Source organism: Poecilia reticulata, linkage group LG20 (assembly GCF_000633615.1).
Source record: "Poecilia reticulata strain Guanapo linkage group LG20, Guppy_female_1.0+MT, whole genome shotgun sequence".
NCBI lineage: Eukaryota > Metazoa > Chordata > Actinopteri > Cyprinodontiformes > Poeciliidae > Poecilia > Poecilia reticulata.
In genome coordinates, this window is record NC_024350.1 from 19,825,913 (window position 1) to 19,852,240 (window position 26,328).

Here is a 26,328-nt window from a genome sequence, read left to right on the forward strand (position 1 = left end):
CACACACACACACACACACACACACACACACACACACACACACACACGCTGTCTTCTCTGAGGGATTATTTCCTTGCAGCCTGCTTGTGCTCTGGTTGGAGGTGTCCAGTGCGAGTCGTCGGGTTTCGTCTTCCTGTCTCATGTGTCAAAGCGTGTTGACACATGCAGAGGCAGCGATGCATTATGGAAGACGTCCGCAGATTGCTCCGTGCTGCACAATACCTGCACAGGGATTCACATATAGGAGTCTAATTGCTCTGTGCAGATAAAGGCTGGCGACATTTCTGATAGATAATCGGTTTGTTTTATCTTCCTACATCCACAGATGTGTCTGTATTTGAATCATCGTCATCATAATTAGCTTAAAGGTTACCTTTTATGCTTCCTTGAGCAGGTTAGCGTAGATGTATACTAACCTGAAAAACATGTTCATTACATTTTTTTTTTTTTGCAGAAAATTATACTTAGATAATGAGATTTTATTTTATTTTGAACTCCTTTTAGAATGAGCTGTTTTAAGGCTTCTGTCACTTTAAATCCAAATAAGCTGCTGCTGGCCACGCCCCCCCAACTCACTCGCAGATGAAAATGGCTGCAAACAAATGTGCATTTATACAACCGTCCATCTTTGAAAAGCATTAGTAGAGCCTCCCACACAACCAAGAAGAATCCAGTAAGTGGTTTCTGAAAATTAAGTCAACAACAAAACACGGGTCTTTCCCAGCAGCCATTGTACAGTGAATAAGGGTGGGCATTTATCGTATCTTTTATAATTCAGTGTGAAAATTATCTGATCATGATTAGAATTTGGATTTATTGTTGTCTCAATACATTTTATTTAATGGTGTTAAATAAAATACAAAAATGATCAGGAATATTATTTTTTACTATTTTCTCCACTATTCGTTCCACAAAAGCACCAGTAAAGGTCAGTAAGTTTGAAAAAAAGATTAAATACAGTTACTATGTGCAGTTTAGTGATGTAAATCACACTCCTTTAAGAAAGTGGCATCCTGAAGTTTATTTCACAAGGGAATGTTTTTCCAACACCAATATTTGTGTTTGCGGCAATATAAATGCTGTGCCAGTCATAGCTAACTAAAAGATAAATAATAGCTTTTTACTCATCTATTTGATCATAATAGTACCACAAAATATTGTAATAAAATTCTACGACCCGTGTACAGCGGTGAAACAGTGAGAGGCTTCTTCAAAGCCGCTGTAATACAGACTGCTAGAGGAGATTTTTCCTGCCATCACCATGTACGATAACTCTTTGAAGAATCTTGAGTTAATATGAGTTACAGCCATATTTAAATTCCCTTTGGGATCAATAAAGTATTTTGGAATTGAAAACATGCTTGAGCTCCACTTGGGTTGCTGGGTAACGGAACTGGGGTTGCTAGGTAACAGGACTGAGCTTGGCTTGGGGTTGCTAGGTAACAACGGAATGTGACTTAGCAATTGAAATATTTTTAAACAACAAAAATTAATAAGTTTGGGCTGTTTTTTAGAAGCGGTAGAACCCAAATGGAACATATTTAAAATGCCAGTTTTGCTCCTTTAAGGAGATATCTGAACATCCAGATGGCCTTCTGCAGCAATGCATGCTGCTGGCGCCTGAACGGCTTTCCTCCCCTTATGAATGGACGTCTATATGGGGAAAGGCTCAGTGCTGCAACACAGGCTAATTCCTGTTAATCCTGCTGCAGCTCCTACTACTTACAGAAGGTTTCCAGTGGCAGCCCCCAAGCAGGGGAATTGCTGGTGAGATTAGCTCCCATGTTAGCTCCTCCTCTGCGGTTTTCACTCACGGCCAGGCCGGCCCAGCCCAACACTGCTAACCTTTCGCTCAGAAATGGATTAATTTTCAAAATGTCTCGTTTCTTATTGGGATAATGTAAGTAAGTGTGAGTCACTTTTTCAGATATTCCATTTTATCCTAAATAGACGAGTGATAGACGGGAATCTAAGAGCAAAACAAAAATGGATACCCTTGAGAGAAATCTATTTATTTGAAAGTGTTGTAAAGGTCGAAGCAATGTTTTTATTTTGTTTGTTGGTTTGTTGGTCTTCTTTTCTGGAGATTACCATTTAAATTTGTAGATTTCACATTTTTATTCTTGTCTTGAGGATTTTCCAGTAAAATTTTTTAAATAAATGTGGAATTAACTGATTGCTCTCTGCATCTAACTATGCATCTCACCTGTCAAGCATATAATTTAAACCAAGTGTTTGACTTGCTTATATAACAGCCAGAAAGTTGAATGCCTCCTGAAATAACCCCGACTTATCCACAATACTGTGCAGAACCTTTAAACCATATCCTATTTCTCCTGTTCTATTTTAAAATCATTCTTTCAATATTTCCAAAGGCTCTGAAAATGTGTTTTACCTTTTTTAGGCAGTGTATTGCTCCAGTTTTTAGCCAATAGCTCGTTAGGAACCAATTGAACTGAGTTGATATGAAACCTGCAGGCACCAAAATGTCTAAAAATCTATTTGTGAAGTTATCTATAATGTATTGACACAACACTGGTTTATTCATGGGGTTTAAAAGCCTTCATATGTCATAGGTCACAGTTAAGTGGCTTAGTGGACACAAATAAACAAATAAAAAAGCCACTTCAAATCTGGTTGACTTCTGAAATTGGTAAAAAACAAAAAATCTGACAACCATTTTGAAAGATTAGAGGATATTTGGAAGCAAAGATTTTAACAACTGACTCTTCTTCCTGTTTCAAAAAGCTCAATGATGGGATGTAGACCAGAGGTGACCAAAGTCAGTGCCCTCCATGTTTTCTTTCTTCGTGTTTTCTGAATCAAATGTTGGTTCATAGGGAGAACCTTTGCAGAAATGTAAGATAAATGGAGCTGAATCAGCTGTTTTGGAGCAAAGACACATCAGAAACTGTTTGGAGTTTAACATCTGTGGTTTACACAGTTTCTAGAAACATGTTGTACGCTTTCGGGAGGCAGTTTTAACAAAGTTTCTGCAATTTAGAGGCATCGAGAAACAACTTTTAATAGTTTTAAGACAGTTTTAAGAAGCGCTATTATGCAAAATTAACTTTCTGAAGCTTTATATCATTATAACATTCATTCTTCCTGCAAAAGCATACCAGGAATGGTGCTTCAACTCATTCATGCGTGTTTGAGTATTAATTTTAATCTATTCTGGCATCCATTTAGTGTACAGAGTTGTCCTCACCCACTCAGCTCCTCCAGACTAGCGGCAGCAGTAATTAGCAAGCACCTGGTGAAACTGCATGTCTGCATGGAGAAGCAAGTTGTGATGACTTGTTGAAGAGGGCGTGTCAGAAAGAGCAGGTGCTTCTTAAAGGGACAGAGACCAATTTCAAGGCATCAGATATATGAAAGCTGTGTTTTCATTGACCATATAATTGAGAAAATTGGAATTATGAAAATAAATTAGCTAATTAAAAAAAAACTCATGTTTTTGGATCACCAACCGGATGTTACTACTGACGGAAAAGACGAAGAAGACGACAGGAAGTGGTAGAAGGATGATGGCGCGTCATGTTTTTTAATGACTTGTCACGTGAACAAACTTATTCAGGTGTGATTTATTTAATTGAAACAAGCCTAATGCGATTTTTTCAACTTTAGTGGAATCTCAACAAAGTTTTGCGCACATTTGAAGTTAAAACAGTTTATGATGCAGTTATGATTTATATATGCAGCATTTTTATAACAATTGAAGGTAACATAGATACAATTAAATGGTACAATGTGCCTAGAAAATACATAAATTGCCCCTTTAATAACATTTATTCCAAAATTGATGGAGTTATTTTGCTTGATGGTTTGTTCTGATGGATTTCAATGACTTATGGTTTGACTTATAATATGACCATCCATATCGAAGCATTAGATTTGAAATATTGGTTGAAATACTTTTTTTTCCCCATGTGTGTTTTGGTTTTAATTTAAAACTCTTCATTGACATCTGCACTGAATTCCCTTCCATCTTCTGCCGAAGTAGCACTTCATCTGTGTTGGTTTTGTTTTGCTCTGTGTCGCTGTGCAGGAGATCTCTCCTGAAAATGTTTCCACAATCAGGAAAATCGATTGTCTTCGACAACTTTCCGGATCCCACCGACACCTGGGAGATCATTGAGACAATCGGGAAAGGAACGTACGGGAAAGTCTACAAGGTTCTGAACAAAAAGGATGGAAGCAAAGCCGCTGTGAAGATACTGGATCCCATTCATGTGAGTCGTGTTTGTAAGTTTACTGTAAAACCTCTATCTCCTGTATCCAACGGCTCTTTTCTCCATCAGCCAAATACATTTCTTGTCAGCAGGTGGAGTAGATTTAGCTTTTCAATCTTACAAAAAGCAACATTGTATTCTTAAAAACTGGAATACAGAGAAGCACACACACCTCCAAATTGCGCCCAGAGTCAGCTATAGTATGTGCTGGAAGACTAAAGGATGTAAAAACATTCATTTCTACCAAGTATTTTTGGTATGGTTTCTAGTGAATATATCTTAGTACACTCGAAATAAGAATGACTACAAGTAACTTTTTAGTGTAAATATAGCATATAGGAGCTTGTGTTAAGTAAATAATTCATTTTATTGATGGAAAAAGTATAGTACTGGCAAATTATTTCACTTATGACATGAGACAGATGCATTTTAATAAGTAAAAGAGTCAGCCAGTGGAACTAATATTTATTTTAATCAATAAAAAATTTTTTAGATTGCGTTTTGTGACAATGATCCATAAATTTGGATCTGTTCAGTTTAATTTTATGCTTTATACTCTGTGCGACGTCATGCTTTATTATTTATTTTACATTATATATATTATTCATAATTGCACTTTCTGAACTATTTGAAAGCAGGTTTATAGTCAACCTGTGGTTTTTACCAGTTTCAGTTTCTTTATAGTTTATTTTACTTTGGCTGTTGTACTTCTAATTGCTCTGACTAAACAAATTGAACAAACAAAATGTTTACATGTTTGATCAAACTTATGTAGCTCTTGGCGTGTTTTTAATTGCGCTGCACTGGTGCAGAGTTACCAATTAAATTTGTAATTCAGTAAATTTATGTTTGTGTTTGAAAAAAAGAAATATTTTAAGTCAGTTCAGCGTTGTTTTTCTGTATTGGACCGATGCTGATACCTCACTTATAGGAAACCTGGGTTTGGTGTTAAAATTACACATTAGGCATTCATCAAAGTTGAGAGAAATACTGGCCCATTTAGGTTTTTTAGCCATAATCCATCCCCAAAATAAAGGATAAATACACTTTCCTGATGATAGCTTTAAAAACGTGCATCAGAAAGTTGATAATTGTTTGTTTTGTGATGATTTTAAGGATTTGAGATGTAAAAATGTGTCTGTTCTGTAATTCTGAGCAATCTGTGTTTTGCAGGATATAGATGAGGAGATCGAGGCAGAATACAACATCCTCAAAGCTCTGTCCGACCATCCAAACGTCGTCAAGTTTTATGGGATGTTTTACAAGAAGGATCTGAAATGTGGCGATCAGCTGTGGCTTGTACTGGAGGTAAGGACGACACAATGGTTTGATAAGGTGGGACGACGGGACATGATTGTCTGAAGGTATCAGGTCTGGGCGTTGTGGCTTAAAATTAAAATTTTTTCCATACCAGATGCAATTTTTCCTTTCTTTAATTTTCTAAAACAGAAATTACCAATGACTGAAAATATTTTCCAAAAGTGGCTTTTATTCAATCATCTCTTCTGTGAGTTGTACAATGGAGTATTAGGGTCAGGCTGTGAGAATCTTTGCTTAATTTGAGAAAATAGTCATGATATTAGCAGAATAAAGATGTAATTTTACCAGAAAAACTTCTTAAAATGTTTTAATGAGAAAAGAGCTTAGCTCTGGTAGTGTGATTCTTTGTTCTTCTCAGTTTGCTCAAAATTTTGATATTGATAATAATTTGAGGCTTAGATAATAAAAGATGAAAGATTTATTTATCTTCATAAGACGCTCAACATTCCGTTTTATTTTCTGTTATTTTTTGTGTTAGAGTTGCTACTTTATCCTCCTAATATTACAACTTTATTCTTGTAGATAAAAAAAAACTGGTATCTTGGTGCTAATACTCCATCGTAGAGCTGCAAGTCCAACAGCGGTGAAACACGCTGATGAAACAAGATGGCGGCTCTTGGAGCGTTGATGTCACTTCTGAAATATGAAAACCAATGGTACAATGGTGAAAAAAAATCCAGATTTTCCAGAAATTTCATCTTCAGAAACCAAAATGTCATTTAATTGATTAATCAACTTATCACCAGCCCTGTCTTGTACGTCTTGCTATACGTCTCTCCATCAGCGCCTCATGATGAACGGGGATTATGTAAGAGATTTAGCCACCATTGGCATCCCAGGAGTTTACTTACAGGCTACCTGGGGGATCTGGTCCCAAGCCAGCTCACATCATGTGGGAGGAGGTTTGCTGTGAGCAGCAGAGCAGGGATTTCTATTCACCAGGGATGTCTCTGCAGATTACCTTACAACATCTCAGGCTGAAACGTCCAACTGGCTTTACGCTCCTGCACCTGCTGTTGTTCAGGATTGGTGGGATGCCACAGGATTGTTTTTGTCAAAGAGAGCAGACTAGTAAAACCCCCCCTGCCTCCTGGTGCGTCTTAAATGTCAGGTTCTAGCCAAACGTGTAATGGACTGAGGTCGAACTCAGATGAGAAAACGTGATTGTGAGTTTGGTAAAAGGTCAGATATTAATGTTTGCTCCTGTGTTTTAGCTTCTGCATTCAGGACATGGATTTGATGCTGATGAAGCTAAATAGTTTTTAAACAAAAAGTAGTTTTTTTCCCCCTCAGGCTCACAAATGGGCTCACAAATTTTATCCCACAAATTAAAATTTCTCTTAGACACTCTTACAGTTTTTTTACTCTTAAAACTCTGGTGGGTTTGGTTCAATTTGGGACCAAAATTGCAACATTTGTTACATTTTCAGCTGCTGTGGTTTGCTTTCACACTGTACTGTTTCAAACAAACCAAACTTTTTGAAAGACCTGTTCCCCTCCTCACATGTGGTGGCGCTACACCAAGAACCACAGAAGGAAATGTCATAAAAACCTCTGAAAAAGACATTGAGGGCAACTTCCTGTTTCACAAAACATAAACAAAATCGGAGAAGAGTCATATTTTAGTAGGATTTATCTTTTGACTCCCTGTGGTTCGTTTTGGTTGTATTTACCCACAATGCCCTGCATTGTAGTCCACTTCCTGCTTTTGCATCGGTTTGTGGTTGACTTGGTGTTCACATACGCATTCGAACTGCACCAGAATTTACTTAAGTCAAACCGAGACCGAGGTTTGTAGGCGAACCAGAGGTCACTCTTTGGTTCGCATCAGAGTTTGGTTAAACACCTTTACAAACAAACTTTGATTAAAGCGGACTAAAGAGGGCTGGTGTGAATGCAACCTACAGTGAAAGTCCCATTCTTTTGGGAAAAAGTGAATGCGCAATCAAACTCTGATGTTGACAAAAACAGCAAACTCTGGTCAGACCTCGGTCTCGGTTCAGTTGAAGTTAAATCTGATGCCTTTTGAATGCATTTGAGAAGCCAAGTGGACTGGAAGCTGCTCCAAAAGTAGGAAGTGGACTACAATCTGGGACAAAACAAATATGTGAGTCCAGCGACAGAAATGGGTCGTGTCCTTTTACCAAAACAAAATAGAAATCCTAAAACTGCTCAAATCTGACCCTACTCCATTTTTGTTTATATTTTGTGAAACAGAAAGTTGTGCTCAGTGTTTTCTTCAGAAGTTTTTGTGTTGTTTTCTTCTGTAGTTCTTGGTGCAGCGCCACCACAGGAGAGGAGGGGAACAGGTTTTTCAAAGGATTTGGTTTATTTGACATGTTGCAGTGTAGAAGCTGAAAATGTAACAAATGTTGCAATTTTGGACCCAAATCAAATTGAAACTACCAGGGGTGCTTACTGTTGGAGGACGGAAACAGGCATCTTGGTGGTATCCATAGCAACCATTGGATTGTGATATCTGGTTAACTGGGAGGCAAGACGAGACTCTTTAGCTTGGTTATGTGTAAAACAAAATGTGAACTGTTGAGTACAGTGGAGGATCTGTGATGCTGTGGGCCTGTTTAACCTCCAAGGGTTTGGGATTGGATAAAATCAGGTGTCTGAAAACTGAAAATAGGTCGAAAGCAGCAGGAACTGAGTTCTATTTCGTGATCTTCATGCAGATTTTTGCTTTATAATGTGAGTAAATCTGTTGCGCCCCAATCTGAAAAACGTTAATGTCAGCATCAAATTCTGCAGAGGAATATTTTCCTCAGATCAGGTGCGAGAAGGAAGTAAACCACCGTGCTCTGTGAACTGTAGTGGTTGTGATGCAGAGTTTCCATATTTTTGTAATCCTATCTCAGAGGGTTCTGCTCTGACAACAGTGGGGTTATGCAAGCCCAGCAGATGGTTTTCACCTTTCCATCTTGTGTTTCGTTGCCTTTTCATCGCCGTTCTTCCTCCAGACCTGTGTAGAGGTCCTTCAAGTTCCTTCACTCTAAAAACAAATACATGCTGGAAAGACAAAAATTAAATCCTAAACCAGAAATAATTTTTTATTTTCTGTGAAGTAGTTTTCACCTTCTCAGTTGATGTTTTCTTAAAGTAAGTGGTGGTTTTAGATATGTCGAATATGGCCTGACACCCAGGGTAATATGGAGCAGGGGGCGGCATATATTTTTGCAAAAACATACAAACAAACAAACAAACAAACAAACAAACAAACAAACAAACAAACAAACAAACAAACAAACAAACAAACAAACAAACAAACAAAAAACAACGCTTGATTTATTTTTGTAGAGCATATCTAAAATATTTAAAGGAAAATGAAGTTTGAGAAGCTACAATGCTATTTGACACACATCGGCTACCATTTGCAAAGCAGCCAATCAGAGAGCAGCATTCATTTTCCTTGTACCTGATTGGCTGAGCCACCAAGAGCAGAAGTAAGGAAGACTAGATGTCAGCTTCTGCTGCAATGGTTCCATCCATCCATCCATGTATCTATCTATCTATCTATCTATCTATCTATCTATCTATCTATCTATCTATCTATCTATCTATCTATCTATCTATCTATCTATCTATCTATCTATNTATCTATCTATCTATCTATCTATCTATCTATCTATCTATCTATCTATCTATCTATCTATCTATCTATCTATCTATCTATCTATCTATCTATCTATGCCTTCATGTTTCTCTTGTGAGGCGTTTAAATCTGGCAGCGAATGCTGAGGTTGAAGTCGCTGCCTGACGGTTCACTGAGTGTGTGTGTTGGTGTTGTGTATTCATTAGTGTGTGTGTGTGTGTGTGCTGTGAAGTAGCTGCACATGGACTTTCAGGAGGCAAATGACAGGAAAGCATGAAGAGAGGTGGTCACTCACCATGGTTACTGCTCCTCCTTTTCAAACTGTAATTTTGTTCCTCTTGCAGCGCTGAGAGGAGCCTTTAGCGGCAGACCGCTCATTATGAGCTGAATTCATACGAACTGCATCCTCCTCTTTGTTAGCCGCTTCATTGAGGTCTGGGAGCTTTTGGCTTTGACTCTGTGGAGCGCTTCCTTTATGATTGCAGATGTGTGCAGAAATGAGCAATCTTTCATGTGCGGAAGCTTAACGAGGTTAAAAATGCTTCCAAGAGATGCAAGAGGGAGCGACTTTTGTTCTCTGATTGAAAGTGAGACGCTGATTTGGGTTTGCGTTTTGTTTGCGAGGCCAATGTTGCATCAAAGGATGAATTTAAAAAGGGTCAAAAAAGGCAAGATTTTATAGACCGCTTCATTTCTTCCACAAGTCTCCCTATTGTACTGTATATTGTTCACTCTTTTTCTTCTATCGTGCAACAAATTTAAAAAAATAATTTCTTTCAAACTCGAAAATGAAATTTGCTACAAACTTAGAGGTTCAGTTACTATAAAAAAATAACTATTCAACTCACCGTAAAATTAGGAAAGCAATATTATGAAACCCTAACCCTAAGTTGAATCTTCAACGCCTCATTAGCTTTCATCAGAGTCTGTCTTTCATTTGACATCATGCTGACTCCTTTCAAGATGTCTTGGAGCTTCTGTGTCTGTCTAGCGAAAGTTTGTTGTGGTGCCTCCTTCTGGGAATCAGAAGATGACCCCAGACTGCTCTGACTAATTGTTAATCCTCTTTGTCTAGTCAAATCCAAAAGCTGCTCAATGTCTAATTTTTTTTGCTTGTTAGAATTTGCCTTTGTATCTTGAAAAGGTTTTGCCTTGAATCTTTTACGCTGCTACGGTTCAACAGTGAGAGCAGAACCAGCGTCTTACATCGCTATTTGTTTAGCTTTCTGACCGTCATGCTAATCCGGGTGAGTGTTTGTAGCTGTGCGCTGCTTTACCTGCTATCTGATCGCTCCATATGTCTTTTTTTTTTTTACTGCAGTGAGTCTCGATGTCAAGTATGGCACTGTTTTTATGCCATATTAGATTCATCGTGTTGATGCATTTTGACCTGCTTCACCCCAGGTGCTTCAATTTTCCACCAACATGCAAACTTCCCCATTCACTCAGTATGTTATAGTTACACACAACATCGCTTAGGATTTGTTGCTGCGCGTTTGCTCAGTGTGAAGGAAAGAGGAGACCAGCTGCACAGGCAGGCTGCGAAATGAGATGCAGGTAATCGGTTTGTGTGATCGGCAACAAGAGACCGTGATCGGCGATCACTGATCATACACTTTTTTACGGAAATCGGCCGATTATGATCGGTGGCCGATCGATCGGCACACCTCTAATAATATTCGATCCTTTGTCAATAATACATAAAGAAACAGGAAACGTATGATTCTGCATGAGATCAACAGTAAGCGTCTCATCCCCTCTGTTTCGGCGGACGTTAATTAACAATGAGGGTTAAAAGTTTAATCCCCATTCAGACTTCATAATAAGCGCTGTCAGGAAGTAGATACCTCACCTGCAATGCCTGTGACAATGGTGAGGCTCCAGGAACAATGGGGCTGTTTTCCTCTGGACGTAATCCAACATACACAAACATACAGCTTTCCAAACACATTTCTTACAGTCATTTATGATAAATTAAAGATAAAAAAATAAAGAAAAAACCCCACACAATCTGAATTTATTATAGCTGGGAAACAGACATCAAACGAGCACTAAATTTGTTTCATCTTTAGATTTGTTTCATCCACGTCTTCCGCTCGTCTTTGATGGACGGCCTTCATTTCCATGACTAAACAAGCACCTGACCTGGTTTGAAACGGAGACTGGTCCACTTAATATTCACGGTGTTCTTTGAAACTAAAAGCTCAGTGAAAACTAAAGGAAGATGTGGGGGGAAGATGATCCTTTCAAATTAATGATAAACATTCTGATTTTAAAACTAAAAACGAAGAATTAAGAGAAGTGCTTTGCATGTCGTTATTGACATTATGCATTTCTTGGTGCTTTCTTACGTTTACGTAAAGAAGAAACTGTTTTTCCTAATAAACAGCAACTAGCACAGGTTATAAGAAGTATTAAGATCATAACTATGCAGATGATACACAGATCTACATGACAAAATCAGCAGGTAACTCTGAACAGCCATCGCTATCTACAATAACTCTTTGACAACAACATTTAATTTCCCTCTGGGATCAATAAAGTATTTTTGAATTTGAATTTGAACAGATGCTTTGAACAAACCAATTCATGGAGTCGCTATAACTTTATTCAGCTGAACAGAACTTTAATTATTTCTTAACTAAGATGTTTCCTTAAAGTTTCACAGCAGATGTTTTTCTTAAACCTTTTAAACAACAGTAATTATTACATGGAAATAAAATTGACTGAGAAAATCTGACTTATGCCTTTCAGAACTGCTTTGACCTTTGACTTGACTTTTTTTATCATCGTAACCATGGAAACGTGTAACTCTTCAGTTGACAGTGAAGAGTCAACTGTGTAATTTGACAGACAGTGTAATTTGATCACACAATTTCATTGTGTGATCAAATTGTAATTTTGCTCCCAGGTTTATGTGATTATCCGAACCTCACATCTAATAAAAACCAATGAGATAGTCATGATTAATAACACTCAAATGAAAGTTTAATCTCGTTGCCTTTTAGTATTATTATAATTTTTGGAAACTCTTCACCAAGCCATGGGATACGATTTAAATGAAACAACATCTGAAGCTTCTTGTGTTAATTCCTCCATGCAGAAATGTTCATTTCTAACTTTGGTTTCCAACGGTGAGCACCAAAAACCTTCACCTTTAACACCCAGAACATCATAGTTCTGGTTATTATGGATCTACGTCTTTAACCCTTCTATGTTTGTCTCAAATCCAGTAGGTTGACTTCACAATAAATACAGTCAGGTTCACTGTATTTATTCTAACAAAAGAGAAAATGAAGTTATTTTGTTTAAATAAAATAAACAAACTGCAGAGCAATAACTCCCAGTGAGTAGATAACATGTTTAATTTTAACATAATAACAGTTAAAAACAAATACAAAACATGGCAATATTACACATAAAACCTTGCATTTGATTAAAGTTTGTCTTAAATATATGTTAATGTATAATACTTTTAAAGAAACTTGACCATAGTTACTGATGGCAACAGAAAAAAAGGGGGCGGAGCTGTCAGTTACTGGTTGCTACGGTAACCACCAACTGCCAAGAGCAGTGTAACAGAACTTGAAACACCAATAAATGTCTGGAGAAACAACATCTTAACTAAACAAAATAAATTCAAAGAATAAATAAACACATTTTTGACAAAACTTCACGTCTATAACATTGTCAACATCAAACCCTGCCACACATCATATGTAGCAGGGTTTCAAACAATAAGCCGTACCTTACATCTCCACGGTATTTGCTGCCGGACTGCAGATCGCCCGATAGCTGAAGTGATCAAGCTGCCTGTGCGAACCATCCATCCTGCCAGGCCCTCTGGGCCACTGATGGAGAGCCGGATTGATAGATGGATGGAAAACAAGACGTTATACAGAGCAATAAAAACCTATGCCAGCTCTCAGTCGAGGCCGGAAACACTCAGCGGCAGCAAATAAATAGAAATGTAACTTTAGAAGGCGGCTGAACTTCTGAGGGTTTGGGCTTAAAGTTTCTGTTAAACTTTGCCTGAAAGTTCTGGTTAACAAGAAAGAAAAGCACACAAACTGATGACTAAAATGACTAAAATTCTCACAAGATGCAACTAAAAGGAGACAAAACTACTATCGAAAGAGTATTTTGCTTTTATGTCACATTTTTCAAAACTAACTTGAGTAGAGCCACCATTGGTAGCAAGAAGAAAAAAATCTTCCCAAGGATTTTTGTACAGGTTCTCATGCAAATATGGTGGTACACTTGAAGACGAAACTAACAAGTAACTTTTCAGAAAGACATAGAAGCTCGTTTTAAGTCAATAAGATATATATTTCATGTATAACATGGAAAAATGTCTTCTTATAAACAATCTCCCAGTGGAACCAGTACTTCTTTATTGATATTTAAAAATTATTGACTTAAAACAAGTTTCTATATAATGATGAAAAGTTTTTTCTAAGATAGTTTTGTCTTATTTCAAGTGTACTAAGATATGTGCACTGCAAATTACACAAACAAAAAAACCACTTTGTGTTTATGCAGTGTGTGACTGAAGACGGGAAGGTTTGCGACTCGTTAAGATCGTCGCTCTGCCTCAGACAGAAAATTAACGCTTGGATAATTAGTGTCAATACATAAAGTAACGCTACCGGAATAAAACTCATTTAAATGTTTAAATGTGCAGTAATGGGTAAAAATATGCATTAAAACTGACATATTTTCCAAACTAACAGAAGAGACGATTGATTTATCCGTGAAGAGTGTTTCTTAAGCCACACTTGGCGAATATTTTTGTGTACAAGAAGCATTGAAGCATAAAAATCAGCACTTTCAGCTCTCAGCACGGTGACTGACATCCTCCGTGTTTTTATTTCTCTTATACCTTTGGCATCTCCTGAAGACAGGCCCAAATTAGGGGTTATTATTGTTGCCAAGGCAACCTACAGGGTAATTTTCTGTAATTTTCCAAGAGAGAGTTCTCTATTGACAGCAGAGTCCATATAGTGTTGCGGTATAGAAAATGAAAACACAGACAAACACAATAAGGAGGCATATTTGTTGTCTAGAATATTCTGCTGCAGTATAAAAATGCTGTTAGCACAGAAAATCTGATTTAATTTCCTAAAATGGCACCATCAAACAGACAAAATATAAAGCTATGTGCAATTTCCGGCATTTAGAAGAAAAATAAATAGAAAATGACATATTCAGGCAGAAGAAACTCTTTCAGAAAGAAGTGAACTTTTTCCATAAAGTTACTCGAATCAAAGTAGATAATTACTTCGCATTTGTGTTTAAAATAGATCATTACATAAAGTTGTATGTATTTTAAGCATTAAATGTGTTAATTTTGATGATTATGGCATATTGTCAATAAAAAACCACAAATGTAGTTTTTTTTTCTTCCCATAAAGGTGAAATTCAAGTGCTACTCATCGCCCTTGTTTTTTAACAAGGGCGACATTAAACTGCTGCTGTGGCAACAAATTGTTGCTAGGTAACCAAAGAGTGAGTGAGTTGCTAGGCAACCAAAGAGTGAGTGAGTGAGTTGATTCCACCACCTTTCCCAGAATGCTGTGCGGTTCTGGACTATTCTTTATATTGAATATTCTATTGCCTGATAAAACACTTGACATTTCTGTATTTTTACAGCCATTATGTAATATTTTAGTTTTTTTGTATGTTTGCATTAGCTACATAATGGCCAGTTAGATTCTGTTTTTCCAATTGAATTTAATTTTATTGAGCTCTACCTACAATTTTTCATCACTACTATAGATTTCTGCCTTAAGTATATTTTACAGTGTGCATTTGAGGACAGTTTGCATTTTTAGTCATTAAAGCTCAGATTAAACCGTGCACATTCTCCCCCGCTAAGCTCACTCTGGAAGATAAGCCTCCATAGACTCACAGAATTACTTTTTCTCTCTGTGAAATCTTCTGATTTCTTCCTTCGCTGCTTCTCTGTGTCAAATATTCCGCATGTAGATTTAAAATATGTGTAAGCTGAGCTATTCATGCTGACTCGTGTTGAGTTTTGTCCTCTCGACTGTAGATTTCCTTTTTATCCCTTTCAGCTCTGCAATGGCGGCTCTGTGACGGATCTGGCCAAAGGCATGCTGAAAAGAGGAGAGAGGATGGAGGAAGCCATTATTGCCTATATTTTGCATGAAGCTCTGAAGGTGAGGGTTAGTTTTAGCTTGCAAGAGGGGGAAGGAAAGATGGCAAAAGAGTCAAAATGAGGTAATTACACCAGCAGGTGTTTAACAAAAAGAACAACAAAAAAAAGTTAACCTCTTGTATTTGCAGGGCCTGCAGCACCTGCACATCAACAAAACCATCCATAGGGACGTGAAAGGCAACAACATCCTGCTGACGACGCACGGAGGAATCAAACTCGTGGACTTCGGTAGGCAGAGAGAGAAAGAGAGATCCTTTAACGTTACGTCTCTTTCTGGCACTAATCCGCCCAAATCGTGTTCTGGCTCTATTTAACGGAAGAAGGTCAAACCCATTACTGGGAGCTGCCTGCCAAATAAACGGCGACGCCAATTAGTTTCCTTGAGAGGCCGAAACAAAATTACACCAGCTCGCCAACGCGGCTGATGATTACACTTTTCATTACACCCTATCTTCACTATTGTTCCCCAGACAGCAAAGGGCAGCGTTGCTATTCTTCCCCTGCTTTCACTCATTTGCTTTTTTGGCTTTCTTAACCAAATGAGGCAACCAAAGTGAAGGGCTCATGATAGGCAAAGTGATTCTGACTATTTACAGCAGATGACTCATTCCGAGTTTTCTTCAGGCACTGGAAGGGGAAAATAAAAACAGCCGCCTGTTTTCATTACAAATAAAATCCACCCCACCTCCTCCCTCAACTTGTGTGTAGGTTTGCATTTTGTCTGCTAATTGTGGGCCTTCTCTTAAAAGCCTTTTCTTGTAGCTCAGAGGTGCAGCTCTTACATGAAGAGGAGCGGAGTGGAGGGGGGTTTAATGGAATCGCTAATGCGCAGCAAGTCCATCGCAGCTTTCTGCTTTCATCGTTTATTGCAAAAGTTTTCAAGAATACAACATCCATGGAAATAGCCGATGTTAAATTGCTGATATTTTATTAAAGTTGATCTATTATAACAGGTTAGGATAGGTATATGGGCGCTACAAAGCATCTTCATTACATTTTTGGCAAAAAATCATTATTAGATAATGAGATTTCGTCCTGTTTTGATATTCTGTCAGGATGAGCTGTTTTAGGGCCTCTTGTCACTTTAAATCTAAATAAGCTGCTGCTGGCCACAACCCCAATTAAATGTTTACACTCACATGTGAAAATGGCTGCAAACAGATGCACAATTATACAGCTGTACATCTTTGAAAAGCAGAAGTTGAACCTCCTGCACAACCAACAAGAATGAAGCAAAAGGTTTCTGGGTGGTAAGTCACTTCAAAACACTTGTCTTTTCCAGCAGCCGTTGTTCAGTGAACACAGCAGTAAAAGCAGCTGCTCGAGCTCAGGTTCGGTTGCTAGGTAACAGGGCTGGGCTCGGCTGGCGTTGCTAGGTAACGGCGCAGTACGTTTAGATTGTGACTCAACATTTGGAAGGTTTCTGAAACAGCTCATTCCCCAAATGCCAAAAATACATTCACTTTTTGGCTAACAAAAATCCGGCGAGGTGGTTTTATTAAACGCTTGGGGTGTTTTTAAAAGCAGCTAAGACCAAAATGAAAATATGAAAATATTTAATTTGGCATAATAGGTTCCCTTAAATGCACAGCAGGCATTTTTAAATAAAAAGATTATAAAACGTGATTACAAATAACATTTTCTAAACACGTCAGTTCCAGCGTCTTTGTTAGTTTCACACTTATTATTAGTTTTACACAATAAATAGATTTACTTTTCTTCAATTCATCAGTTTTCAGTTTACAGTCTTTCGCCAACAGCTTCTCTGTGATACTACTTCAATACAAGTAAAATATTAAGAATGTAATCTCAAAAAATTTAAACAAGGTAAAAAATGTTATATACAGTTAAAAAAAGTTTGGGTTAAGTTACTAGTGTGACTAATTGCTCTATGAAAGCATAACTGACAAAATAAAAAAATTCCACCAAAGTGGGCGGAGCCAAGAGACACAGAGGGGCGTGGCCAAGTGTGGCTATGAGCAGAAACGGTCAAGCAGGTCTGTGGAAAAAAAGAAAGAAGCACTTTTGCTAATTTATATTTCATCTATATATATTTTTAATATATTTTGATTTATATGTTTTAACAAGCAATTGAGCCATATCCATACAAATACCATCTCAAAACACTTTTTTCAAGTTGAGGCTAGCATTGAGCTGTTTTCTGTGCCACAAATGGAAAGTTGTGATTGACCGTAGCATATTTGAAAGCAAGCACATCATGCAAAGCTTAGTAATTGAGGGTAAAATGCAAATAATAGTCAGTGACCCAAACGAAAGCCCAGATGATGAAAAGGATTTTGTCCGGAAGCATTTGAAAGCTAAATGAGTTCAACTTTTTCTGTTTCCACATCTTGAATCTGCAGTTTGTCATTGTAATAAAAGCTTTCCATTCAAGCTTTGCCGTCATGCAACACATGATTTAGGTAAGAGATGCTGTGTGGTGCCACCATTTTAGTCTGCAAGAAGCAGACTAAAATACAGGGCATTCTGGGTAAATACAACCAAAGCAAACGCGATAGCTTAGCGCAAGTGGGAGAAATGGCTCTTTTACTAAAGACAAAAGAGAAATTCTACAACCGCTAAAACCTGTCGCTACCCCAATTTTGTTTTTATTTTGTGAAGAAGGAAGTTGCGCTTATATCTTCTGAGTTTTTTTTTTGTCATTTCCTTCTGTGGTTCTTGGTGCAGCGCCTCCAGAGGCAAGGAGGGGAACAGGTTTCTTATAGGTTGAGCCTGGAGGGAGAAAGATGGAGCAGTTTGGATAATAATGCTGATGTGTGACACGGTGACTCAAAGCGACTGGCGGTTTACTCCGCTCTGCGTCGTGCTGCTGGGATTAATGTGAGTTTTTTCTCCTGTGGAGGGGCGGATGAGGAGATAAAGCCCCTGTTGTGACTCATCACCAGTGGAGACAAAATGGCAAAGAGACGGACCCAAAAAAAAAAGGAGCAGCAGAAGAATGAGTGGAGATCTTTGCTCATGAATATTTTAATTGTCAGTGTTTCCTCTCTAATGGTTATTAAGTGGGGTCCACTTCTGGCTAATGCCATAAAAAAGACGCAATATCAATATGAGTTGTTTACTTACTCAGACTTATTCTAGATGTTCAGTCCGTCTTGACTCATGTTGGGTGATTCGTAAGTCTAGAGATTTTTGGGGGGATTTTAACAATACAACGTTGCCTGGCTCTGTGTGTGTCAGCTTTGTGCTGCAGATGATTATAATCCTCTTTGATGTTTTTCGCTCTAGTGTTTTCTCTCCATCCTGCGCTGCCACTGCGATTCAGAAGCTGCTCAAAGTTGGGTTTTACAGGCGCTTTCTGCAGAGGCAGGAGCATTTACAGACATTTCTTTGTTTCTGGGTTAGAATAGAAGACACCTATTCCTGTTTAATCTTAGTTACACATTTAACCATCTGGATAATCAGCTTTGTTTTCCTTAAAGACACTTTATGTTAGAATAACACTCAGAGTTTATATGCAGAAAAATCTGGCACCTCCTGATTTCAGTGTTTTCCAGATCTGGAAAAAACAAAACACCAGAAGATATGAGAAAGAAAGAAAAATCTTTATTTCCCTCTTCCATTTCTAGAAAGTTTGCTGTCTGTCTTTCTTATCTTCCTTCTTTCATTTCTACGTTTTTTATTTCCTCTTTCTCTCCTTCTTTGCATTTCTACCTTTTCTTCCTTCCTTCCTACTTCCACCCTTCTTTCCCAAATATTCAAATATTGAAATTCATTTAATCTGAAAAATACAAATTCAGATGTTTTCTACACTTTATTTCATTCTGTACATTTAATTTACATTTCTTTTTTTTTTACAAATTGTCTTTGCATATTTTTGAAGAAATGTTCCCTAAACCTTTTTTGTTGGTTACTTTGCTCCTGCAGCAGTACAGATTTTTACTTTTTACAGTGAGGGACACATAAATGATTATTCAAATAAAGGTTTATTGCTACACCAACACTGGCTTAATACCTACCAAGTCCTGATTCGGTTTGAGAAAAACTAAGACAATAAAATTAACTCTTTTAAGCAACTTCATCCATCCATCCATTTTCTTTACACCCTTGTCCCTAAGTGGGGTCGGGACTTTTAAGCAACTTTTTGTTTTAAATTTCCAGCAAATTAAAACGGACAAAAAAACATTGACTCATGAGGTTCAGGCTGAGTTATGCAGCAACATGTTGCCCCAAAGATGCCTTTTTGTGTCAGTAGATGTTTTTATATTTTTTCTGGAGGCCATTTTTGGGTTCAACTCGCTTCAGTCGGAGCCAGCCGAGGGACACGAACCAACATGGCGTAACGCTGATTCATCTGGACCGGAGTCCCCTCTGCGGGCCAGCATACTCCATGCTTCCCTATATTGCACAAATAAAGGATGCGTGAGAAAACAATACCTCTCACTTATTAACTAGTGGTGGGACTCGACTGAAAGGTTTTAATAGGGTCTGTAATTAATTTATAAAACTGTCATCAAAATAAGCAATATTTTTATATCCCAAACTCCCTTTTCTGCTAAATTATTCAATAGACACATGAGATCAACAATAAAATTCGTTGTTTTTAAATCTATTATTTAGGTTATTCAACTATCAGATTGGTGCAAAGTGTTATTAAACACCTTCTATGTAATTAAAAAAATACTTATTTTAGAAATGCGGAGCTGACGTCTGCTCTGCTTTAGCATGTTTAGCATTAAGATGCTATTTTCGGCTTGCATAGATTCGATGAGAAGATAATAAGCTAACTCGTTTTAGCACAACTTGAACACAACAGTAGTCGTTTCCATCGTCGCTTCAGATTGTTTTTCGAAAGAAAAATGTATCCCCACTGGGCAGAAAGAAGCGGCCTGGTAGTTCTATGGTTGTTTGCGAATGTTACTTGTGCGTCGGATTTACGGGTGTACCGAAACACGCGAACACAAAGGTTCCGTCTCGGGAGACTTTCGTATGGAAAAAAAATTCTAACTCGATAAAATCTGTGTAATTAATTTTTTTTTAAAAGAACAACTAACAAGTAGGACAAGAGGAAACACTTGCACACATATCCAAGAACAAAAATAATAAGCTTACCACTAATTTTCTGTTTTAAAAGGAGTATTAAGAAGTGACCTCTTATTTAATCCTATGAAATATATAACTTTCTCACTTCGTAATTATCAGAAATGTATAGTTAAAAACAATTAATCGAAATTAATGCATTAAAGTCCCAGCGATATAAACAAAACACTCAGCTACAAATGATCTTGTCCTGTCTTCAGCTACTAAGGCTTGTTACATTTGAATTATATTCAAATGTTGTTCTCGAGATGTCCAGCAAAGTCTGACGCCGTCACACGAGGATTTGTAATTCAAAGTAATGTATAATTTTAATGCTTCTATCTGCATGTACAGTATTGTCAGTCACAGAAAAGATCTAAAAACTTCCTTATATAGTTTGATCTTGAACATTTGAGCAGCATGCTCCTGTTTTTTGTTGAAATTTTGACAAATCATCACTTTTAGCAACAGATTTGATCTTTGTAAGAAACAGAAACACAATGAATAGATATTTATCAATATGAATATGCCAGATTTAGCCAAATAAGCTAATTTTCATCTGTAACTTCCTGGAAGGAATTTAAAAGAATTACATTATGATTTACAGTAAACATTTATAATGAAAAATCAAAACAAGTCACATCGGCAGGGAAAAAAACATTTAAAAATATAGAGACGCAATAGCCCTGCGTCTGTCTATTATTACCTCCATTGAGCCCTGAGGCTAAGCTAACTGAAGTGTGTATTTTTTTTTCCTTGCAGGTGTTTCAGCCCAGCTGACAAATACCCGCCTGAGGAGGAACACTTCAGTAGGAACCCCCTTCTGGATGGCCCCCGAGGTACATGAAAACGGCCCCATAAAAGCTCCCCAGCCTCGTCTTTTTCCACTACATTAGCCTGGAGCAGATCCCAGTGGGCAGTTTAGTTCATAATGATCCAAGAGATAACGCCGTCAAACACAATGTGCAGGAAAAATGGCAGCCTCCATCATTCATGTCCCATCATGCCCCACTGTCCCCAAACTACAGGCAGCCGTTGGACAGAAATGATCACATTTAAAAGTGGCCATTTTCTGTCATTACTGACATGTCAGTTTTTCTTCTTTATAGCCGACTGATACAGATTTTATTGTTGAATAATTTCAATTCAGTCTACTGTCTTTCTCGATTGTTACACATAAAAGAAGCCAATTTCTTTATGGTCATATTTTTTGTTTGTAGAGAAATATGCAAACATAAATTATAAAAAAGGATTTGTACTTAAATCGCACCTGGAGTCCCAGTATTACTAGTATTTTAATATGTTTAATGTGATAAAATAGTGCCATTTGTAAAGTGAACCAAATCTGACTTTCCACAAAAATAATTTAATTTCTCCGTTGACGAAGGAGAAATGATAAATATAAACTAGAACAAAGAACTGTATAGGTCAGTGCATCAATCATTATTTCCATTTTTAATCGACAATAGATTAAAACATAAAAAAATGATTGAGTTTTTTGTGATTTTTGTTTTTAATTGGTTAACCTCCCCCCTCCCAAAAAATAATGTTTTTCATATTTTCAATTTTATTCTTGGGTTAAAAATTCAAAATGATAAAACAGGTGCAGATTAGAATTTTATTTAATCTTCATTTAAGTCACTATTGAGATTAAAAGTGCATTCTGGGTAACTACAACCAAAACAAACACTCATATTTAATGCTAGCAGGAGAAATGTCTTGTGATCTTTACTAAACATGCTAAAATCTGACCCTTGTACATTTTTGTTTACATTTTGTAAAGAAATGTCTTCTTCAGAGGTTTTTATGTTGTTTCCTTCAGTGGTTCTTGGTGCAGCGCCCCCACAGGCGAGGAGGGGAACTGGTTTTTCAAAGAGTTTGATTTGTTTGACTCTGCAGCAGCTGAAAATGTAACAAATGTTGCAACTTTGGTCCCAAATCGTACCTAGTCTACCAGACTATTGGGAAAGCATCCTGGCCGTAATAGTGCTTAGTTTTTGAGCTTAATAAAAATAATTTAAGGTAAGGCAAGGTAATTTTATTTTTTTAGCAACAAGGCAGTTCAAAGTGCTTTACATGAATTAAAAGGAAATACAAACAAAACCAAAGGAAAATGTTGGTTCTCCATGTTTGATTCTGGGTTACTATTCTATGAGTAGTAATAAACAGGGTGATGAAATATCAGGCCAGTGAGAGAATTTAAGCTGTGAATTATTCATTTGCATAATGTTAAAAATTAGACTCTCAAAGCACTATTCACTTTCCACAGAAAGCAAGAAAGAAATTAGTTTAAAAACTCACTTAAAGTCATTGCTTTATAGAATTAATTTAGGTTACTTTCTCTGTTATTCCTCTTTTGATAAACGTAATTACTGGTGATCTCTGTGCCAACAACATTTACGAAAGATACAAAGAGTCTAGTGCTTCAGAAGATCCACCTTTAAGCAAATCTTTTATTTAAATTTCGTTGGACTGAATACACAACACCTCTAAACCACAAAGATAGACGCGACAAATAACCAACCGTAACCACAATTAAGCCCAAAACTACAACGGAAGAGAAATTTGCAACCTCTGCTGGGTAGAATTAAACTTACCAGCCACATTTTGTAACCAACGTATTTAAACCTTAGTCTGTTTGGATACTGTTGCCTAAAACTCCCAAATCAAAGGAACATTTTACATACGGTTTGCATGCAGTGCAAACCAGGCATTGGACCACAGGTGGTGTGACGCAACAAGACGGGATCCAAGGATTTTAATTCACTTTGCATGTTTGTAGACAAAATCCTGAGAAAGAGCCTTGCTTGTTGCTCCGTCTGACATCAAACAATACTTTACTGACTGATTTAGGTCTGAAGAAGATTTTACTGATTTAGTTTCAGGGTAAGTTTCATATTTTTGGTCAGATTTGTAACTTTTTTTTTTTTTACATTTAAAACCTAATGTTTCTCTTTGCTAGTTAATGATCTTGGAAATTGACTTTGTTGTTATTTTTTTTACAAATTCTGGGAGGAAATTTGATAAATTAGTACTTGTGCGTCTCCCTGGTAAGATAGTGATTATTTCTTTGCTCATGTCATCTTTGTACATAGGTTAATACCCGATGAGAACAGAGAACACAAATTGTATTGATGTCAGGCATTTTGCAATAACAGTAGTGTGTGCATGTGTGTGTGTGTCCGCATGCCTCCCACCCGAATGATTCATGTTTTTGATTGGGTACCATGTTACCCCCAGGCCAAATATGATTGACTGGAGGAGTGTGTGGCTCTGTGTGTGTTCACTTCGCTGAAAGCATGATGTTAAGTAGTTGCTTTTGAGCAGCATCAGTCTCTTTTTTTTTACGATCCCTGATGTTTGATAAAAATATATTTCACTGCAAGATACAGAACTGTACAAAATCCAGAGTTTCATGTTATATTGTTATCTTTTTATGGAGATGTTTAAATGTCGTTTTGCAGCAGATCTTTCTACCTCCTGTGAATTTTTTATTTTTATTTAAATATAATCATATAATCAAAATCTAAACATGTTCTTTTTTTAATGAGGAATGTCGTAACAGTGAAACTGTAACACCTTGTATAATATTTGGGCGTTGTCTAAAAGAAACAGCCACATGCTTTTCTTAAAGGGGCAGTAGTGTGAATTTTACAAGCACGTTGCGTTGCTAGGTAATAGACTGGGCTTTGCTGGTGTTGCTAGGTAACGGTGCACTGCCTGGTGAATGTGACGTAACAATCCATAGGTTTTTGAAACAGTTCATTTTCCAGACACCAAAAAACATGAAGTTATTGCGAAAAAACGACCGGGTGTATTTTCTCCAATTGTTTGGACTGTTTTTAGAAGCAGTAAAAACCTAAATGAAAGTACAAAATGTGAATTTTGCATTATAATCCCCCTTTAAATAGACCAAGATAAGTGGCAGGATAAGAAACAGTGCAACAGTGGCTTTATAAAGGAGATAGACTCTATTTTATACTTATTTTATACAGTTCTGCCCCCTGCTCTTGCTCTACAGGTAATAGCCTGCGAACAGCAGCTGGACTCGACCTACGACGCTCGCTGTGATGTCTGGTCTCTGGGCATCACAGCTATAGAGCTGGGAGATGGAGACCCTCCTCTGTCTGACCTCCACCCGATGAGAGCCCTTTTTAAAATACCCAGGTGAGCCTCCATAAAGAAATATTACCTGCAAGCTGATTGAAAAGTACAAAAAAATAAAAAATGTATGTTAGTTTGAATGAAAGAAAGAAAGAAGTGAAATCCAAGTCTCCAAAGTGTGGCCAATAGGAACACGTAGTTCTCATGTGATGTCACACTTCTAACTGACACACTTTGTAACTGACAGATACCTTGGCAGGCGGTTGCTATGGAGTTGCTATGACAACAAGGAGCAAGCCACAAGCTTAGAATTAGCTCACTTCTTGTTCCTAACCAACTGATAAAGAATATAAGTACATTACTACTATCACCAAATCACTATTTTTGAGTACTCTACCCACCTCTTTTGATACTAAGATAAATATCAGTAATATTTACTGTAGTACTTATTGTTGAACTAGCAAAGTTAGCTTGGCTAAATTAGCTTTTACCTGCAAGCTGATATGTAGCGTACGTGTCTGTTAATCTGCCAGTCACCAGAACCTTCTTATTCACATGAAGAAACTGTACGTCCATTACAAAGGCGTTTGAACATTGATTGTAAGCGTCCATAGATTTCAGGTGAAGCTCCTCCATGTTGTTCACTAGGTAGTTAACTGTGTCATAATATGAGATAAAATATCGATCTTCCAGGCTCTGATTCCATTCAGTCATTGGAGAAATGTTTTCATCGTTTTTATTTATTCTGAAGGTGAAAACTAATTTTTTATCACCAATGAATTTGGTGTGAGACTGGCATAAGCATTTACCCTCGATGTCACTCTATCTGCTCTGTCTGTCACTGATCTGACACACACACACACACACACACACACACACACACACGGTCCCAGTGAAGAAGTGTTTGCCCTGGGGGTCGTGCTCCACCGGACCCGTCACACGAGCCTCTCTGAATCTGTGCGACTGCTGCAGCCAGAGCTCCAGGCTCATTGTTCGCACTCCTTACCTCCCTCCTTTCACAGCTGCTGGTTCATTCGACTGGCAGACTTGGAAAGAGAGATGCTGCGGGCTTTAACTGAACCACTGTCTGATTTTATTTAGATAACACAAGTATAAGATCACTGAGGTCAGCTTCCCCATACCCATGTTGCAAATCTTAATTATTATCTCTTTCAATCCTTATTTTTTAGATTTATGTTCAATTTGAAACAAATTTTTGTAAAAACTCTTTTAGAAGAGTTTTTAAACATCGTAGTTTTTGGTGCATCCATGTACCTGAATGTGCTAGCCGACTTCATGGCTGCTAACTATTATTTTCTCCTCTACAAAACCACAACAAAACATTGTTTGTTTATGTTTTATTTTACATCCATCTTGTTTTTTTTCTGACCACGTTTCCGTTAAACTTCAACATCCATTTAAAAAGATCATTAATGAGAGGAAATGGTAAACTGCATTGAAGTAAACACTGTTTTGGAGAATCTTCCGCCCAGCACTACTTTAGCCATGCAGAACAGCACGGCATTCTGGGAGATGTAGGCAGAGGAAAGACTTTATCTGTTCAACCTCTCAGAACAAGCTACGAAAGATTGTTGGAATCAACTAACTGACTCACTCTTTGGTTACCTAGCAACTCACTCACTCTTTGGTTACCTAGCAACTCACTCACTCTTKGKTAMCYWGCAACGACCTGTAGAGTAACTGGCGCAGCAGCAGTTTAAGGTACCTCCACCGTTTTTCAAAACTTCTTAAAAATAAAAAACAACAGTGGGGAGTGAAATATGTGGATAAAACAGAAATGGTTACACCAAGATTTTGGTAGTATTTCAGATATTTCAATAATCAAT

General features: G+C 37.5%; 1 protein-coding gene across 8 annotated transcripts in view; it reads left to right on the top strand.

Annotated features, from left to right (window-relative positions):
- The window catches only part of myo3a (myosin IIIA), a 72,742-nt gene that overhangs the window by 9,771 nt on the left and 36,643 nt on the right, over window positions 1-26,328 (top strand). For 5 of the 8 annotated variants that reach the window (XM_008396504.2, XM_017302017.1, XM_017302016.1 and 2 more), the window contains 6 exons: window positions 4,052-4,235; window positions 5,409-5,543; window positions 15,234-15,338; window positions 15,466-15,565; window positions 21,140-21,216; window positions 24,399-24,544. In XM_008396504.2, coding sequence (XP_008394726.2) covers window positions 4,052-4,235; window positions 5,409-5,543; window positions 15,234-15,338; window positions 15,466-15,565; window positions 21,140-21,216; window positions 24,399-24,544 — 747 coding nt within the window. Of the gene's footprint in view, window positions 1-1,748; window positions 1,911-4,051; window positions 4,236-5,408; window positions 5,544-15,233; window positions 15,339-15,465; window positions 15,566-21,139; window positions 21,217-24,398; window positions 24,545-26,328 lie in introns of those variants that run through there. The other 3 variants (XM_008396503.2, XM_017302019.1, XM_008396500.2) reach the window with 3 other exon arrangements.